The 19943-nt window shown below is 42.4% G+C and overlaps 1 protein-coding gene across 5 annotated transcripts in view; it reads left to right on the top strand.

Moving 5' to 3' along the window:
• The window catches only part of LRRC8D (leucine rich repeat containing 8 VRAC subunit D), a 96684-nt gene that overhangs the window by 12765 nt on the left and 63976 nt on the right, over positions 1–19943 (top strand). For all 5 annotated transcript variants that reach the window (XR_003942479.1, XM_030206373.1, XM_030206374.1 and 2 more), the window contains exon 2: positions 1714–1798. Coding sequence is in view for 4 of the 5 variants with exons in the window: in XM_030206373.1 (XP_030062233.1) it covers positions 1789–1798 (10 nt within the window). In the remaining variant the exon portion in view is untranslated. The remainder of the gene's footprint in view (positions 1–1713; positions 1799–19943) is intronic.

The following is a 19943-nucleotide window of genomic DNA, read 5'->3' on the forward strand; positions in this document are numbered from 1 at the left end:
GGTTCAAAGAAGAGCGACCAACATGATAAAGGGAATGGAACTCCTCTTGTATGAGGAAAGGCTAAAGAGGTTAGGGCTGTTCAGCTTGGAAAAGAGACAGATGAGGGGAGATATAATCGAGGTCTACAAAATCCTGAGTGATGTAGAATGAATAGAAGTAAATCGATTTTTTTTACTCTTTCCAAACGTACAAAGACTAGGGGGCACTCAAAGAAGTTACATGGAAATACATTTAAAACAAATAGGAGGAAATAAGCTCTGGAACTCTTTGCTGAAGGTAGTAACAGCGGTTAGCATATCTAGGTTTAAAAAAGGTTTGGACAAGTTCCTGGAGGAAAAGTCCATAGTCTACTACTGAGGCAGACATGGGGAAGCAGCTGCTTGCCCTGGGATTTGTAGCATGGAATATTGCCACGATTTGGGTTTCTGACAGGTACTTGTTTGTGTCCTTGCTTGGCCACTGTTGGAAATAGGATACTGGGCTAGATGCACCATTGGTCTGACCCAGTATGGCTACTCTTATTATCTTATGTAGTGCTAAGTAGGCCCTCATTTTACAAGTATTATTACCGTTTGATACGTGAATACTACTACTACTACTTAACATTTCTAGAGCGCTACTAGGGTTACGCAGCGCTGTACAATTTAACAAAGAGAGACAGTCCCTGCTCAAAGAGCTTACAATCTAATAGACAAGTGAACGGTCGGTCCGATAGGGGCAGTCAAATTGGGGCAGTCTGGATTCACTGAACGGTAAGGGTTAGGTGCCGAACGCAGCATTGAAGAGGTGGGCTTTAAGCAAAGACTTGAAGACGGGCAGGGAGGGGGCTTGGCGTAAGGGTTCAGGAAGGTTGTTCCAAGCATAGGGTGAGGCGAGGCAGAATGAGCGGAGCCTGGAGTTGGCGGTGGTGGAGAAGGGTACTGAGAGGAGGGATTTATCCTGTGAACGGAGGTTACGGGCGGGAACGTAAGGGGAGATGAGGGTAGAGAGGTAGTGAGGGGCAGCAGACTGAGTGCATTTGTAGGTTTGATACGTGAATAAACCAGCATTTACATGTTTTTCTTGCATAAGCATATGAGTCCTCATTTTACAAGCCTGAGATATGCATTTATCAAACCCAAATGTGTGCAAATGGAAAGGGGGTATGGTCTGTGTGTGCCTTGGGCATGACAAGGGTATGATGAGTTCATAGATATTTCTTCCTCATTTCAGAAGGGGACTAACTACTAGATTCTGTATAGGTTGCCCAAAGTTGGGTATACAATTTTGAGCACGGATCACAGATCCATGTGTTAGCTAATTAGGTGATAATTATTCAAGTTAAGCATGTAACTTGAATAATTAGGTGATAATTATACAAGTTCTTGGTTATTTTACTATTGTGATGCTGTTAACAAAATCGTAAGTTTTATGTTAAAATGTACCTCCTGTACACCGCCTTGGGTTAATCTCTTCATAAAGGCGGATAATAAATCCCAATAAATAAATAAAGTTAAGCATGTAAAAAAATGGCTTATTTATAACAGTGGTTTCAGCTCCTGTCACAAGTGAATGGTGTAGAGTCATTTCTGTTTGGTTAAGTTCTTCCATGAACAACTGACATCACCATATTAGTTAATTCTTTTATTTCTAAAGAAAATATAAATGGTTCTAGACACAAATACCCCCAATAAAGAAGTTATAAGAATTTATTGCATTGTTTCTTCCTGCAGTAAGTGACTTGGCCTGACCATCTAGAATTGAAGTTCATACAACAGTGGGAAATATTAACCTATTGAAAAGAGAAAATGGCGTCAGGTATTGTACATTAATTTTTGAGTCCTGTACTGCTGATTGCAGAAACCTTTATAACCTATAAGTTTCTCAATTTATTTGAACAAATGATAAACCATTCATTTCATAGGTTATTCATCTATCAGTGCAATAACTCCACTGAGGGCCTTTTTTTACCAAACAACGCTACGATTCCCATGTGGCAATACAGACGAAGCCCATTCAAAGTGAATGGGCTTTGTTGGCATTGTCATGCCAGGATCGCTAGCACTGTTTGGTAAAAGAGGATCTAAGTTAAATCTGGACCTTCATATTATTTTGCTGACCAGAGAAAATTTTTGAAACAGTTAATAGTGAAGCTCTTCTATGAATAAGTATACAACACATCTAGATTAAAATAAATTTCTTAAATAATTTTAATATGAAAAAAAAAATCATTGTGTCAGGTAACTGTAAAAGTAATTATAAATATTGTGTTGTTTGTATTATTGTGAACCACTTTGCTGTAGTTATGAAAGGTGCTATAGCAAAAGTTAAAATTATACAACAGCAATGGGCCAGATATTTAGTACATAAGTAATGCCACACTGGGAAAAGACCAAGGGTCCATCGAGCCCAGCATCCTGTCCATGACATTTAAAAGCAATTATCCAGGCAGCAGCATTTGCTAGCCAGATAAGTGCCATTGACCAGAGGTAGTCAGTGATTTTCAGAGTCATTATCTGGATAATGCCCTGAAAATCACTGAAGACCACCCCAGAGCTATCTGGATAGCACCTGGGTGGAGCAGTAGATTATATGGATAATGGTGATATTTCAAATAGCATGGCCTATTCTTACAAAGGATGCTATAGACCAGGGATAGCGTGTTAAATTAGACACAGAAATGAATTGGTAAGAATTGTGTAAGATGCCTTTCTGGTACATTTTAATAGTGGCTCCAGAGGAATGATAAGTGAAGGGGAAGGCGCTTCTTCCTTTCAGGGTTCATGTGCAGAATCCTTTAACTCCAGGACCCTATATTCTCTGTGGATGCTCTCTCTCCTCACACAATCATCATTCACCCAAATGAAATGAACTCCAGTCCTGGTTTTGTCTGGTTAAAATAGTCTTTGTCATCTAATACTAGGCTTCGTCTTGACATGTCACATTCCACATCTTTCTTTTATGTTGCACCTGTCTTGTGGAATGCACTGCCAATAGCACTAAGACTGAAATCTTCTACAAAAAGTTTTAATGCTTCCTTTGCTGTTTTCAAGGGCTTTTCTTTAAACTAGCTAGTCTGTTCAGTTGTTCTGTTCTAATAATTATACAGAATAATATCCATCCTGCTTCCTCATATGTTCAGTTTGACAATTGTTTATTTGGTAAATGCTGTTGTTCTATTTGTACCCTCCCTATAATGTTCTTATATGCTATTGTTGTCCTCCATTTTAAAATGTTCTTTTCTGTTGCTGTAAACTTTCTAAGGATTATATACTACAAAGGATTGCATGAATGGTGGACTATTAGTTCTCCAAGGACAAGCAGGCCTATAATTCTCACAGATGGGTAATGCAGGTCCATGTTGCCAGTCCGGAGCTTGTAACAAGTTTTTAAAAATAGGTCTTTGAGTACGAACCACGACCCACTGCACATGCACGGGTGCCTTCCTGCCTGCTGTATGATGTGGGACCAGCAATCCTTTTTTTTCTGTGGTGAGGACAGGACGTGTCGTTATCCACTCCTCACAGCTGGTTCGGTTTGTCTTTTTGTGCCTTCCCTTTGTTTTTTCTTTTAATACCTCTTTTGGGGTTTACCTTATTTTCTCATAAGTACATATAAGTACATAAGTAATGCCATACTGGGAAAAGACCAAAGGCCTATCAAGCCCAGCATCCTGTCCCTGACAGCGGCCAATCCAGGTCAAGGGCACCTGGCAGCTTCTCCACTGTATATTATTTTAGCCTTTTTAGCCTTTTTTTTCTAAGTGTTCTTTGTTTTTACTGCACTTGCTAGGCCGCATTTAGGCCTGAGCTCCAGTCAGGTGTTTTCCTTTTCTCTTTTTTGGTGCTCTTCCTTTTGTTTAGTACCATTGAGTCATTTGATTTGGCCACAGCTGTTTTTTCTTTCATGTCGTCAAAGGTTCCCAGTGGATTTAAGTGCTGAACTCGGTGCAACAGGACCATCTCTGGCAAGGACACACATTCTTGGGGCAAGATGCATCAACCAAACGTAAAAGAATCTAAAACGTAAAAGTGCTTACTGAATTTGAAAAAACGAAGAATGCACTAAAGGCACACCTCAGAAATGTTCAGTGTGGATTTCAAAACTCAGATGCATCAAAGTTTCGCTAATCTGGTGCAATCCCCTGTAGCGGAGTAGGAAACGCATGCGCACAGAAAGCACACGTTATCGGCGTGGCTAATGTGCGTAAGAATTTTAAAAAAAACAAGCACATCCTTTATGGACGTCCTTGCCCCCGCCCGCCCGCCTGAGGTAGCCGCTGCTCCCCACTTCCCAAAAATCAAAACTTTTAAGCTGCCCCGGCCCCCCTCCCTTCCTCTCTTTCTCCCCAGCTCCACCTCCTGCCATCCTCCGCCCTGCCGCCTCTCTCCCCTCCACCGGGGCCCCCCCTCCATCTTACCGGGCCCGCTCAGTGCCTCTCACCTCTGTGTGAAGGCGCTGCAAGGGCAAGAAGGACAGCTGATTGCCTCTTTGCCGAGTCTTCGGGCGTCTCTCCTGTCCTCCTCGGCCCGCCCTCATCTGACGTAAGTAAACTACGTAGGTTACTTGCATCAGACAAGGGCGGGCCCAGGAGGAAAGGAGAGACGCCCGAAGACTCGGCGAAGAGGCGATCAGCTGTTCTTGCCCGTGCAGCGCCTTCATACAGAGGTGAGAGGCGCTGCGCAGGCCCGGTAAGACGGAGGGGGGAGCAGCGGCAACGACCTCAGGGGGGTCGACGGGGGCGGAGGATGGTGGGAGGTGGAGCTGGGGAGAGAGGAAGGGAGGGGGGCCGGGGCTGCTAAAGTTTTGATTTTTATGCAGGGGGAAGCGGGGAGCAGCGGCGACCTTAGGCGGGGCGGGGGGGGCAAGGCCGTCCATAAAGGACGCTCCTGACGAGCGCCTTTGCCCCCTCCCGATCCTTCTTTTTCCCTTTTTTTTAATGCAGGGGAAGTGGGGAGCAGCGGTGACCTCGGGCGTTAATAAAGGACGCTCCTGATGAGCGTTTTTGCCCCCTTCTTGATTTTTTTGTTTTGTTTTGACATTTAAGCATTTTGACATTTAAGCTAACGAGAGGTACAGACCTCTCGTTAGCTTTCCGGTCGTTTTCCAGCGTTAGGGCAAGAGGAAAACTTTAGTGCATCTCATTTCAATAGGGTTTCTACACAATTTGCTCATCTGCATGCTATTTTCGTTTTCTGCTACCATCATCGGAAATTGGGCTTTAATGCATGCCAGGGTAGGAAAACTGTTCGTTAAAGCCTTGTTTAGTTTAGTGCATCTTGCCCTTGGTGTCTACAGTGTTTGGGGCCTGATCATACCCCTGCAAACTGTATTCTCTGTCTTTGTATGAAGAAAACACAGTTGGCCAGAGATGCTCAGAGAGAGAAGATTTTTTGAGCCGGGTCTGAAACCACAGCATCTGTGTCTTTGTCGTTGACATTGACATCGGGTGTTGCATCAGGTGGGTTGGTCAATATGGTCGTGAGACCCTTGCACACTGGGAATGACTGCATGGCCGGCTGCTATGCAGGCTCCCCCGGGACTGATTGACGTCAACCCGACCCCAAGGCAACAAGAAGACTCAATGTCATTCTCTTGGGAATGGGGAGCATTGATGCCAGGCATTGGAAGATGCATAGGCATCTATCCCCCTCGATGCATGGTCGTGGGAGCTCTGGGGCACTGAGGACGTCACCTTCCCCGAGAAGCGCCAGGAGGACCACTCCCCCTCTATATAGAAGGTGCTGATGCATGAGTCTTTACACAGCCAGGACCAGGAACCTGCTTCGGAGCCCATCTGTGAAGAAAGTTACGGACACAGGCAGGCAGATGCATAGAACGTTGGAGGTGAGAATTATTATATAGGATGCGTCATAATGGGTCTAGTGACATCAGCTAGGGCTTTGGAGCCCATCTGTGAAGAAAGTTACGGACACAGGCAGGCAGACGCATAGAATGTTGGAGGTGAGAATTATTATATAGGATTGTTTTAAGGGTGCCTTTGTTATCAGAACTGTGTTTTATACCTTCATTCTCCTGCACTGTTGCCTGTGATTTAATCTAATCAATTTGGTTCCTTTGTATCTGGTGACTAATAGACTGTGTGCCTTTAAAGGGCGGAGCATCTCTGTAGAGCCTTGGTATATCCTGAAAAAAAGAACACTTTTGCTTTGGATTGCTGCCTGCAAGAGACTTTATAGCCCCTCCCACCCCTGCGTTAACCCTCCATATATAGGCAAACCAGGATCTAAGTATCCTCAGTAAACCCTATATTAGTCAATCCTACTCATTCATATCCTTTACACAGTTCACCTTTTCACACTTTTGAAACACATTAACATGACCTTCATTCAATGCAATACATGTTTTGCTTTAGTCCCAATGCAAATTATCTGGAACCCTAGAGCTTGCCGCATCTGTCTCTGAATATCAGCTATGAAAAATGAAATCAACAACCTGAAGACAGAATTGGCTACAATTAAGGAAGTATCCAAGATCATGGGCTTAGACTGGGAAGAGCGAGGGGGCATTGCCCCCCACAAACAACGATGACTGGAACGGCGACTTTTACCCGAAGTCGCAGCGATGAATGGGCGGGCAGCGCTGCAATAGTAAAAGCTACAAGGAGGCAGGTTCGACTCCGTCCTTCACTTCCCTGCCCTCTGCGTCCCGCCTTCCTCTGATGTCATTTCCTTTCGGGCGGGCAGGACGCTGAGAGGGCAGGGAAGCGAAGGACGGAGTCGAACCTGCCTCCTTGTTGGTTTTACTACCACCGCCTGCCCACCCGTTCGTCGCTGCAACTTCGGGAGTGGAATAGAAGTGAGCCAGCCTATCTTGTCCAGTGTAAGTAAGGAAGACATTTCCACTCCCCCGCGCAGCCGTCGCCGTTCACTTAACACAACAAGCAAACATGTGAACTGCTTTAGATTGTAAGCTCCTTTGAGCAGGGACTGTCCTTCTATGTTAAATTGTACAGCGCTGCGTAACCCTAGTAGTGCTTTAGAAATGTCAAGTAGTAGTAGTAGCTGCTGCATCCACGTTGTCGTTCTTTACAGATGGCTGTTTATTCCTGGATGTCAGTTGACAGGTTGAAATTGAATGTCTCAAAATTGGGGCTTCTGTATTCTTCGGTTGTGTTTCCTTTGAATTTGCCATTGGGAATGATATAATGAGAAGTGAAATATCTAGGTATGATTGTGGATTCTACTTTATCTTTTCAATCACATGTGAAGGGTCTGGTGAAAAAGATCTGTTTGAAATTGAAGGTCCTGCACAGATTAAAAGGGTTGCTGATTGATAAGAATTTTAGAACGGTATTGCAGTCTTTGTTAATTCCATTATTTGATTACTGCAATGTTTTGTTCTTGGATTTACCAGCTTATGTTTTGAAACCGCTACAAACATGAAAAGCAAAAATATAGCTAAACTATAGAAGCGATGGAAATGATCAAATACACATTCAGATCTGTAAGATAATTATCATTATTTTGAACATGACTGTAATCTAATATCTTTTCCTGATTGCTTTTCTCCAGTAAAACATTCATAGTTACTGTTGCAGATGGAGATGGATTTCCATGATCTTTTACAGTAAAAGTTTGTGTATAGCGTTTTGCAGTGGAGAGATTGTGTGTTGGAAGAGGGAGTGCTGGGTAAGGAGGAAAGAAGGAAGGGAGAAAGAGCTGGCTTGATATCTCATACATATTCATTATGGTTATTCCCAAAAAAAGCCAGCTCTTTTTCCCTTCCTTCCTCCATATTAGCGTATTCATTTGAAAAAAAAAAATATATATATATGCAAATGAATATGCTAATATGCTCCGCCCCATCCTTTGCCCCCCCCCCCAAATGAAACAGTCAAACTATGCCTATGTCCAAGATTACCCAATTCCCAGCCAATTTGCCACCAGCACTGCCACAGAGAATAAGGCAGCAGAGGAATAGATGGGTCGCAGTAGGCTCGGATAGATTATGACAGAGGCATTCACCATCCCAACCTTTGCCCTTATATAATTGCTTTGCTGCATTGCGGCATTATGGTGCTCAGAAAAGAAGCACTGATATGGTGCCTGAGGCAAGGAATGTAGCACAATCTAAGAGGCATCCTGAAAACAATGACAGATTGGTGCAAACCAGAAACTTTTTACTGCTAGGAGACTCCATTATCAGAGGCATTAACTTAGCAACACAGTTCAAAGAACCCAACCTAGTGAAATGCCTTCCAGGATCCCCAGCCACAAGAAGTACCAACCAAATATTGAATGTGATCTGAGAGGAGAGTCAGGATTCTAATAGTGATGTTGTAATCCATCTAGGGAGAAATTACCAGGCCAACAATAGCAAGTTTAGAGCACAGATAGCGTTCCAGAAGCTTTGGGAGGGACTGAAGTCTTTGGTTCGGAGTGCAGCTTTTTCTGAAGTAATTCCTACATGTGGGAAAGGAGAGGAAAGACTATGTAAAACAAAGGAATTCAATAAGTGATTCGAAGCTTGGTGTTAGAGGAAGGAAAAATGACAGGCTGTACTATAATGGGCTACATCTTTCTATGGCAGGAAAAAGGATCCTTGGGGACAAGTTCAGACAGTGTTTCTAGACATTTAAGCTAAAGGGTAGGGGTGTCAAAAGAAAACAAGGGAATTCAGAAAGTCATCCCCAGAAACAAACATGATGGCAGAGGCAAAGGACATGTAAATGTAGAAAGCCATCCAAACTCATATAGCGCATGGAAAGCAATGAGCACAAATGCTCGTAGTCAAAGTAAAAAGGTTCAATATTTGCAAGCCCTGATGTTTGAGGAAAACTTGTTTTTATTACAGAGACATGGTTCAATGGTTCCCATGAATGGGATGCGACCATACCGGGGTATAATCTTTTTAGGAAGGATAGGGAGGGCTGAAGAGGTGAAAGAGTAGCTGCGGAAAGGAAGAGGCTATATGGATCATTCTGAAAAGAAAAGATTGAACCTGTATTCACACAGGTGTTTTCTACAGGCTTCCAGCACAAATGGAAAAACTGAACATGGATTTGATAGAAGATATTCATAAGCTTGGTATGAAAGGGGAGGCATTATTGTTGGGAGATTTGAACTTGCCTGATATGGATTGGAACATCCCGTCATCAGAATCAGAAAGAAGTAGAGAGATTGTGGATGCCTGTGAAAGTGCCTTGCTCAGACAAATGGTGATGGAACCCATGAGGGAAGGGTCGATGCTGGGTCTAGTGCTAACAAATGGAAAAAGTGTTTCTAATGTCCATGTGGGTCTCACCTATGTAATAGTGATCATTATACGATATGGTTTGATATAAGAGCAAAAGCGGATTGAGAGTTCCCGATTTGAAAAAATACAGTCAAGCCTTTCTGTTGCGCCACCTTCGGGATTAGGTCTTGAGTACTGGCACTTTCACAGATGTTGTTCTTGAGAGAGCTTTTTTTCCTCCTTGGCATTTTAATTATCTTCTTCACGCCTACTTAGGCCAGCTGCCTCATGAGATATGTTGCAGTTTACTATTTCACCCCCTGTAGGCTTTATAAGGAGAGTTACTTCCTCATTGGCATCAGGCTCCTACTAGTGTGTAATGATTCCTACCAGGGCTAGAGACGGCCATTTTCTGGCGGTGGAAGGCATTCGGTATTTCTCTTCTGGAACATAAGAGGATGGCATGTTTTTCACTTTGTCCGACTTGCAGCAGTAATGTGGTTTCCAACTGGCAGATCAGTTTGCTTATCTTCAGTTATCGCATTATTTTTCTTTCTTACCTCGAGATAGTTTATCACTTGGGTTTGGGGTATACTATTTTTTAAATTTCTAGGATGATAGCCATATAGTTATGTGATTCTGATTTATAGATGACTTTTTTTTTTTGTTTTGTCAGGTGGTACTATACTTTTGAATTAATTTCTTTGCTGCATTATTCCAGCTGTCATCCTAGAAGTTTAAGAAATAGTATATCTGTGGGCCAATTTCTGAGAGCAAGGAGATTACCGTATTTTTCGGACTATAAGACGCACTTTTTTCCCCCAAAATTTGGGAGGAAAATGGGGGGTGCGTATTATAGTCCGAAGGTAGCGTTTTAGGATCGCCGTCCCGTACTTACACAATGCCATGTTCCGTGGTGGTCTAGTGACGTCAGGGCAGGAAAGAGCCCCCTCTTTCCTGCCCATCGCGCTGCTCTCCGTGCTCCTCACTGCTTTCTGACGGTCTCGGCGATATTCAAAATGGCCGCCGAGATTCTCGGCGGCCATTTTGAATCTCGCCGAGACCGTCAGAAAGCAGTGAGGAGCACGGAGAGCAGCGCGATGGGCAGGAAAGAGGGGGCTCTTTCCTGCCCCGACGTCACTAGACCACCACGGAACATGGCATCGTGTAAGTACGGGACGGCGGTCCAAAACTCGGACAAGACGCACCGGAGCACCTAGGTTTTAGAGGAGGGAAAAAGGAAAAATTTTTTTTTCCTATTTCCCTCCTCTAAAACCTAGGTGCGTCTTATGGTCCGGTGCGTCTTATAGTCCGAAAAATACGGTATGTTCTAATATAGAAGATTTTCGAAGTCATACTTCTTCTATTGAAGAGTGATTTCGGCAACATAACCTCAAAAGGTTATTCGTAAAGCTTATAAAAGAGCACGATATGTCCATAGCGAGTGGTTATTACAGGATGCTAAATCTCAATATGATGATAGTTTGGTATGTGTATTCTCTTACTCAGTTCAAGCTACTAATTTGAGTAGGATTATTCTGAAATATTGGGATATACTTAGGATTTAGTCAGTGTTTGAGCAGACTCTTAAGCTTGTTTATAGAAGGGGGAGGAATTTGGCTGAGGTTCTATCAGTGGTTAATCAGGATGTTAAATCTCAATATGATGATAGTTTGGTATGTGTATTCTCTTACTCAGTTCAAGCTACTAATTTGAGTAGGATTATTCTGAAATATTGGGATATACTTAGGATTTAGTCAGTGTTTGAGCAGACTCTTAAGCTTGTTTATAGAAGGGGGAGGAATTTGGCTGAGGTTCTATCAGTGGTTAATCAGGATGTTAAATCTCAATATGATGATAGTTTGGTATGTGTATTCTCTTACTCAGTTCAAGCTACTAATTTGAGTAGGATTATTCTGAAATATTGGGATATACTTAGGATTTAGTCAGTGTTTGAGCAGACTCTTAAGCTTGTTTATAGAAGGGGGAGGAATTTGGCTGAGGTTCTATCAGTGGTTAATCAGGATGTTAAATCTCAATATGATGATAGTTTGGTATGTGTATTCTCTTACTCAGTTCAAGCTACTAATTTGAGTAGGATTATTCTGAAATATTGGGATATACTTAGGATTTAGTCAGTGTTTGAGCAGACTCTTAAGCTTGTTTATAGAAGGGGGAGGAATTTGGCTGAGGTTCTATCAGTGGTTAATCAGGATGTTAAATCTCAATATGATGATAGTTTGGTATGTGTATTCTCTTACTCAGTTCAAGCTACTAATTTGAGTAGGATTATTCTGAAATATTGGGATATACTTAGGATTTAGTCAGTGTTTGAGCAGACTCTTAAGCTTGTTTATAGAAGGGGGAGGAATTTGGCTGAGGTTCTATCAGTGGTTAATCAGGATGTTAAATCTCAATATGATGATAGTTTGGTATGTGTATTCTCTTACTCAGTTCAAGCTACTAATTTGAGTAGGATTATTCTGAAATATTGGGATATACTTAGGATTTAGTCAGTGTTTGAGCAGACTCTTAAGCTTGTTTATAGAAGGGGGAGGAATTTGGCTGAGGTTCTATCAGTGGTTAATCAATGGCTAAGAGTACTCAGCATAGAAAAGGGGACAGTTCCGTGTAATCATTGTACATACTGCAGCTATGCCCTTTGCACTGATAGAGTGTTACTAGTAAGATATTTTTATTGCAGGAGAGATATGACTGTAACACCAGTGGCGTACCAAGGGTGGGGCGGTGGGGGGCGGTCTGCCCTGGGTGCATGCTGCTGGAGGGGTTCAGAGAGCAGCCAAGAATACGCCTGGGGGGTGTCATTGCACCAGGGGGGTTGTCGTGCTGCACCCTGGGGGGACGGATGCCGCTGCACCCAGGAGGGGGGTGTGCAGCGGCGATCCACCCCAAGTGGCAGCTGACCTAGGATCGTCACTGTGTAACACTACATCTGTTTATGCTATCACCTGCCCTTGTAATATGTGGTACGTTGGGCACACATCCAAGATAATCAAAGTTAGGATAGGAGAGCATTTGAGTAATATTCGAGTACAGAAACAAGAAGCTCCATTGGTAGCTCATTGGTCACAAATCAACATTCTGCTGAGAATTTACGATGTGTGGTGTTAAAACAGGTGCACTGCTATAGGGGTGGTAATCTTTCTTTCTAGAAGTTTAATAAGTTTTGAACAAAGTGATTTATTTCTGGAAATTCTCCATCCCAAGGTTTAAATAAAGAGATTGATTGGTATGAAATGTGATTGATGTCAGTCGTATAGATTGTAAGCATGGACTATAGTCTGAACTGCACATGTGTCTGTTAACTGTTTTAAGCAGCGCATATGCTGAAGTTTTTTTTCAGGGGGAGTTCCCGCTGGTGAGTCTGCCATTACCTGTTGTGATTAATATTGAATGTTTTGAGATTTAGGTAAGATATTTAGGTATGATATATACATGATTTAATTGGTTTTGATATTAGATATAAAGTAGGTTTGAAGGGATATTGGTGAATTGGATTTCGTTTTTGTGCAGGTTAATGGGTCCTGAAGGCACTTTTATGCGAAACACAGACCTGTGTCGAGCTGTGGACTGAATAAAGTTGTAACGGCTGGGAATGGATATTACATTGCTGTTATTGAATTGAAAGTGTAGCCATTTTGGTTTGAAGGATTCTATTCAGATTTTTTTAACAAATCAATGTGCACGAAGATGATGGACTAATTTTATTATACAGCACAAGTTGGAACTGTGCAGCAGTCCCTTGGACAGAGTTTTGAGAGATTGCTTTAAAAATTGAAAATCTTGTCCGTTTTTGAAGATGTTGAATTACATCGCTGGGCTTTTATGGTTGAGGTTATATGTGTTTATTCAGCTGTCTATATGGACTACTGGTTGTTTAGTAGATTAGGGTAATTTTAACTAATTAGTTTATATTTATAGTGAAATGTTTGATATTTATCTAACAGTGTTCTCTTTGATTATTTATTTAAAATTCAATGCCAAGAAGTGCAGAGTGATGTATTTGGTGTGCAGAAATCCAAAAGAAATGTACCAAATAGGAGGGGAGAGATTGGTAAGCTCAGCTCAGGAGAGGGACCTGGGGGTGATGGTGTTCAAGGATCTCAAGGTGATGAAACAATGTGACAAGGCGGTGGCTGTGGCCAGAAGGATGCTAGGCTGCATAGAGAGGGGTATAACCAGCAGAAGAAAGGTGTTAATACCCATGTACAAGTTGTTGGTGAGGCCCCATTTGGAGTACTGGAGACAGGAACACCAAGGCTGAAGAAAATGCAGGATGCTGAGCCGGAAATAACTAAAGCTGAATCAGTTGTGAAGACAATGGGCATTGGGTCCAGATGCCTTAAATGGTTGGGAGGGCCTGATGTCAGCAGGAAGCACCCATCCTGACTGCCATCATGGGAGATTGAGTGCCACTGGTTCGCATGCACGCTCTGGACCACTGGCAGGCACTCCACAGGACCGTAGGTCAAGTCAGGGCCTGGAGGTAAGATGCGGTGTGGGCGGGGGGCATGGCCTGGGGCTGTGAACCTAAATCCTTCATCTTCTTTACTTCTGTAAGTTCCTTGAACAAACTGAAGTCACCTGAGCAGAGAAATTACCCCCCTCCCCCCCCACTCCAAATTCCCCTTCTATCTTCTGTAAGAGTGTCATTCAAAATTGCTTTTTTAATTTATAAATCCTTATGGTTTAAATTGTAAGGCCTGACTGAGCTGTTAACATCAAGGAATACCCAGAAGTTAAAACTTAACTATCCAGCAGTGAAGGGTGTTAGGTATAAAACATGTTTAGAATCATTGTTTCCTTTTTATGTTGCCATCTTACTATCTTTATTGCAAAGCTTTAAAAACGTATTTGTTCTCCCAGACATAACTTTGGTTGAGAAATGTAATTTCATCTTTAAAATGATGTACTATGGGAATGACACGATATAGAAGGTGAAATATTTGTTAGATAAAACTGTTTAAAGTAGATACGTAAGGGGGAAGTACAATGATACAAGGTTAAAATGCTGAAGCATAAACAGAGGGCGGGTGTAGGGGGGGATAAAATGGTAAAAGTTTGATGACTGTTAGTAGCAAATTGCTTCACTTGTTTATTTACTCAAGATTGAACTTCTGTATATTCAGAATGTGGAATGTGATGTTAAATTTGTAGTGTCATCAATAAAAGTGTTGAAACTAAAATGATGTACTATGGTATCTTTCCTCAACTGAATAGCCTATCTTGGTGTTATCCTCTTAGAATTGGAATATAAGCCTGTATGTAGTAAAGAGGCATATTTTCAAAGCACTCAGACTTACAAAGTTCCATAGGTTACTATGGTATAGTATTTCTATTTTAGACTTTTATACTGCCTTCCTTTCTGAAAAGGCGACTCAATGAAGTTTACCATTTAAAAAAATATAATCAGTCTAATATACTGTACCTTAATTTACCCTCATAAAGTAAAAATACATGAAAACAGAAAAATAGAAGAATAAATTTCCCTCTTAAGAGGTGCAGACAATATTCTGGACTTCTTGGCAACTCTTCAAACTACAATAAATACTCATGAGAAATAAAGTATATCAAAATAATCACTGTACTTGAAAACAGAAACATCACTGGAATTAGTGTAAACAGAAAACAATATTAAGAGGAAAAGCCTTGCAACCTTTTTAGGCACAAAACTGTGCTCAGATTATCATTGGCTGAAAACAACTCCTAAAAATATTTAATATTTAAATCATTATTAATATGTCTAATCAAACTCAATAATAAAATTTAACTTTCAGTGTTCTAACACCTTTCTCGGTCTGTATGTACTTTATCCCCAAGTTATGTAACAGTCTAGAATGTTATGTTACTGCTGTTCTTGGTCCTTGTTAGACCAGTCTACACCAGTTTTGTTCTCTCTGCATCTCTGGTAGGAGATGCAGAGAGAACAAAACTGCTCACCTTTCCTGCATATGCTGGTGGAGAGAGGAACCAATCATTAGTGCTCTGTCTTGAGTGGAGGAGTTGCCTAGTGGTTAGTACAGTGGACTTTGATCCTGGGGAACTGAGTTTGATCCCACTGCAGCTCCTTGTGACTCTGACCAAGTCACTTAAACCTCCATTGACCCAGGTACAAAATAAGTACCTGTATATAATATGTAAATTGCTTTGAATGTAGTTGCAAAGAAAAAAAAACAAAGAAGGACGGTATATCAAGTCCCATTCCCTTTCCCTGTAGCACTTGGATTGGTGCAGCAAGGAAGAAATAAGTAGACTCTAGCAGTAGAGGCTTTTGCTGATCTATTTGTGCCATCAAGCTGGAATTTGTAGGATGGCAGCCTGACCAAGCTGTTCCTCCCTCCCCTTGAGAAACTGTGGGTGACTTGTTTTGAGGCCAGGCAGGGACCCCTAGTGTTCCCAAAGCAACAGACACAGTGGGATGCTGTTGGAGGCCCCAGTCTCTGGTCAATGAAAGAGTCAGTAAAAGAATGTTGCAAAGGTATTGAAATGTGGTGAGGCGCTTTAGTGAAAACACCACTTTAATATGGCAGGGAATTATGGAGGATTTGTGGCAGTAACACTGTAAAAAGCTTGGGGAAAAGTGCCCTGGGAGCATGCCAAGCAGCAGAAATTCTACTGGAGCACGGTAAGGAGCAGCAAACATTGCAAGGAGCTGCTGTAGCACAGCAAGATGGGCAAAAACACAAGGTGGTGCAGCCACTATGGAAGGTAAGGAAGGTAATGAACAGCAGCAGAAGTCAATAGTAGGGAGGCTGCAGACAGGGCTTAAAGCCAATGCAACATTGTCCTGGAGGTATAAATATCCTGTGGTACTGTGGCCAGGTAAAGGAATAGCAACAGCATGGTCTGGCTTCCTTCTGTCTTCTCCCCCCGCCTTTCAGTGAGCGCTGCCTAAGTCGAAGAGGGGCAGGGCTCCCTTTGGTAGTTGCTAAGGGTTTGTATTTTTTGTTTGCCTAAAGAAGCCTCAAAAAGCTTCAGTAACTAAGTGGATCAAGAAAATGATGGCAGCTTATACTGCTAGTGGCCATAGGATCCTCCAAAAGCTGACAGCACACTCCTCTAGAGCCCACGCTTATTCCTGGCCAGAATACAGGTCTGTTCACCAATTTACTGCTAACACTCACCATAATATTTGGATTGTGCCAAAATGAGCTTCCTTCTAGAGTTAATAACATGTATAGGCAATTTATCAAGGTGTGCTTGAAAATTCCTTTTTAATCAAGCCTGTGGCACCCAAAACTATGGGAAATATCTTTCTGCCACATTTTCTTGGTACTTCTGACTATATTTCCAACTACATTTTCTTGGTACTTGAGGATCTCCTCTGTCTCCACACAATTCACAAAGTAATCTCTTGGCACTGACACCTGTTATCGATGCAGTTATTGTGTCAGGGTTTCTTGCATCTTGCTTTTTATCAGTTGAAATGAGAATGTCTCAAGTGATCATAACTTCTTCATTCTCCAAAAGTCTATTTGGATCACTATCCCAATGCTTTTCCAATACAACAAAGTTGTAATATTTACAGGAGTAGATAGCCAGCGGCAGAGAATTTTCTTTTAGCCGCCATTGGTGTTATTCTCAGATATTCAATGCCGGGCCATATCCGGGCACCATCATTGAATTTCCGGGTTTATGTGGCTGTCTCTCTCTTATGCGGTTAAGTGTGATATTCAACACTTAACTGCCTAAGCAACACCACATGAAGATAGGACTGTGTTTTATTCAGTTCGATTTGGCTGCTTAACTTAGGCAGTTAAGTGATAATTCTGCCCCTAGACCAACTGCCCAGTGGTCTGTGGTGATATTCAGTGGCACTAACCAGTTAAGAAGCCATTTCTGGCTGGTTAAATCACTTTGAATATTGACCCCACAAAGTTTCCAGTGGATGAGATATGCTGCATTATTTTGCCTTTCTGCACAGAAATTTTTTGCTATCAGAACTTTGCAGCCAGACATGAGATAAGTAACTGTTTCCGGCTCTTTCTTACAGAATGTGTAGATGTCTGTTGTATCAGTTCTAGGTTACTGTGAACCATGTCATCCATAATCCACTGCCTGGGTGCAACTACCAATCTCTGATCCTTAGGTTTCAGTTCATCTTTTCTTAACCATTCGTGTATCCGGTTTTGATCAACAAATTTATTTATTTATTTTGTTACATTTGTATCCCACATTTTCCCAACTATTTGCAGGCTCAATGTGGCTTACATAGTACCATAAAGGCGTTCGCCAAGTCCAGTAGAGAAACAAATACAAGGTGATGTTGTGGTCGGATAAAGGTTCATGTGTTTCAGGTACAATGGGGATCGAAGAGAGGAAGGGTTATATGGTGCCCATTATGATTTTTGGTTTTGCTGTGTTGCAGAGTGTAGTCATTTGTGTTGGGTCGGTGTCGTATGCCTTTTTGAACAGGTTGGTTTTTATTAATTTCCTGAAGTTTAGATGATCTTAGGTTGTTTTCACAGCTTTTGGCAGTGCGTTCCATAGTTGTGTGCAGGGGCGTATCTGCGTGGGGCCACAGGGGCCTGGGCCCCCGCAGATTTCGCCCTGGACCCCCCTACCGCCGTTAACCCTCCCCCGCCTACCGCAGTCACCTACCCCCGAGGTCCGCTCCTGCAGGTTTTTTAAAATATTACTTCAGCTGGCGGGGACCCCAACCCCCGCCAGCCCAGCCGAGGTCTTTAACTTCTTCATCCTCGTGCTGTTCCTACAATGCATCCTTCCAGTTGGACGGAGTTTGACGTCGCAGCACGTTGTACGTGCAGGACGTCAATGTGCTGCGACGTCAAACTCCGTCCAACTGGAAGGATGCATTGCAGGAACAGCACGAGGATGAAGAAGTTAAAGACCTCGGCTGGGCTGGCGGGGGTTGGGGTCCCCCGCCAGCTGAATTAATATTTTTAAAAAACGGCAGGAGCGGACCTCGGGGGGTAGGTGACCGCGGTAGGCGTGGAAAGGGTTGGCGGTAGGCGGGGGAGGGTTAACGGCGGTGGGGGGGGGGTTATAATGTGCCCCCTCACTCTAGCCCCTGCCCCCCCTACCGCTGAACCTCAGATACGCCCCTGGTTGTGTGCTTATGTAGGAGAAGCTGGATGGATAGGTTGCTTTGTATTTGAGTGCTTTGCAGTTTGGGTAGTGGAGGTTTAGGTATGTTTGAGATGATCTGGTTATGTTTCTATGAGGTAGGTCTATAAGGTCTGTCATGTATCCTGGGACTTCACCTTAGTTAATACATAAATAATATGCAAATGAATTCTAAAGCAACATATAATCTAATACCTATAAATCAAATAAGCAAGACAATATCATAAAATAGTAAAAAGAATTCTTGAAAGAGGAAAGTATGCATATTAGTAAAACTTTTCATCAAAACTTTTAATTTTTTTTTTTAAACCTGAGCTTCCTCACAGAAGCTCTGATCACTGTGCATATGATGCTGGAGAAGAGGACCAAGCTGGCTGTTGCAGTGCTTGTTGGCCATGGGGGATGGGAGAAGAGGAAGGCAGACACTAAATTAAAGGCAGCACCAGACCGGTGTGCGTGGACCATGGAGGCAGGTATGAGCGACTCTGAGCAGAGAGACTGCAGAGATAAGCTGAAAAGCTTAGTGGCGGAGGTTTCTGGTGCCTGACTTCCAACTAACATCTCACAAGAAGCACTTACTGTCCACACTGCTAAGGCGCTAATATGAGAGCTGTGCAGGCTAACCTGATTGGTGATCACTCATAGCTATACCTGTCTGCAGCTGCAGAATTACCGTTATTTCATTTCCCGTTCACAAGGCACTACTGCATAACACTTAACCGTTACCATGGTATTACCATGTAATTTTTTTAATTGTTCTTCATTACTGTGATAATTACCATGGTTTCTGTGGTATCAGCTTGGTAGCTGTTACCGTGTCACTCTACTGCCCACCCACAATATAGCACCCTCAACACAGAATATAGAAGAATGATATTCATTTAATCTTATGTGATGGAAAGAAGATACATCAAGTAGCAGTTTATCTGCGGAGTGTAGGGCACATTCAGGGCGATAAATCTTTAATGAGTTTAATCGTTCAATGCCTTGTCAATCAAAGTTTATACTTTAAATTTTATTCTCCACTGGATAGGCAACCAATGCAACTCTTTTAAGATGGAAGTAACATGAGTAAATTGAGGTACATTAGGTAAGAGTGGAGGAGTGGACTAATGGCTAGTGCATCCTGTTAACCTGGATTCGATTCCCACTGCAGCTCCTTGCGCAAGTTACTTAACCCTCCATTGTCCCAGGTACAGAAACTTAGATTGTAAACCCTCTAGGGACATAGAAAGTACCTGTATATAATGTGTACAGTGCTGCGTACATCTAGCAGCACTATAGAAATGATTAGTAGTAGTCATGTAGCAGCATTCCGCGCAATCTGTTGTACATGTAATCTGCTCTCGGGTAAACCTAAATACAATGTGTTATAGTAGTCTAATAAGAATATAAGCCTTGCCATCAAGATCCAACAGTGGCCAATCCAGGTCACAAGTACTTGGCAATGTAGGAAAAGAGTAAAACTAATTTTATGCTCCTTATCCTAGAAAAAAAGCTGTGGAGTTTCCCAAGTCCATCTTAATAATGGCTTGTGGATTTTTCTTTCAAGAATTTATCCAAACATTTTTCAAACCCTCCTAAGCTAACAACATTCTCTGGCAACAAATTCCAGAGTTTAAGTACAAGTTGAGGGCCAAATTCTATAAGTAGCACC

The sequence above is a fragment of the Microcaecilia unicolor genome, chromosome 6 (genome assembly GCF_901765095.1).
Source record: "Microcaecilia unicolor chromosome 6, aMicUni1.1, whole genome shotgun sequence".
NCBI classification, from domain to species: domain Eukaryota; kingdom Metazoa; phylum Chordata; class Amphibia; order Gymnophiona; family Siphonopidae; genus Microcaecilia; species Microcaecilia unicolor.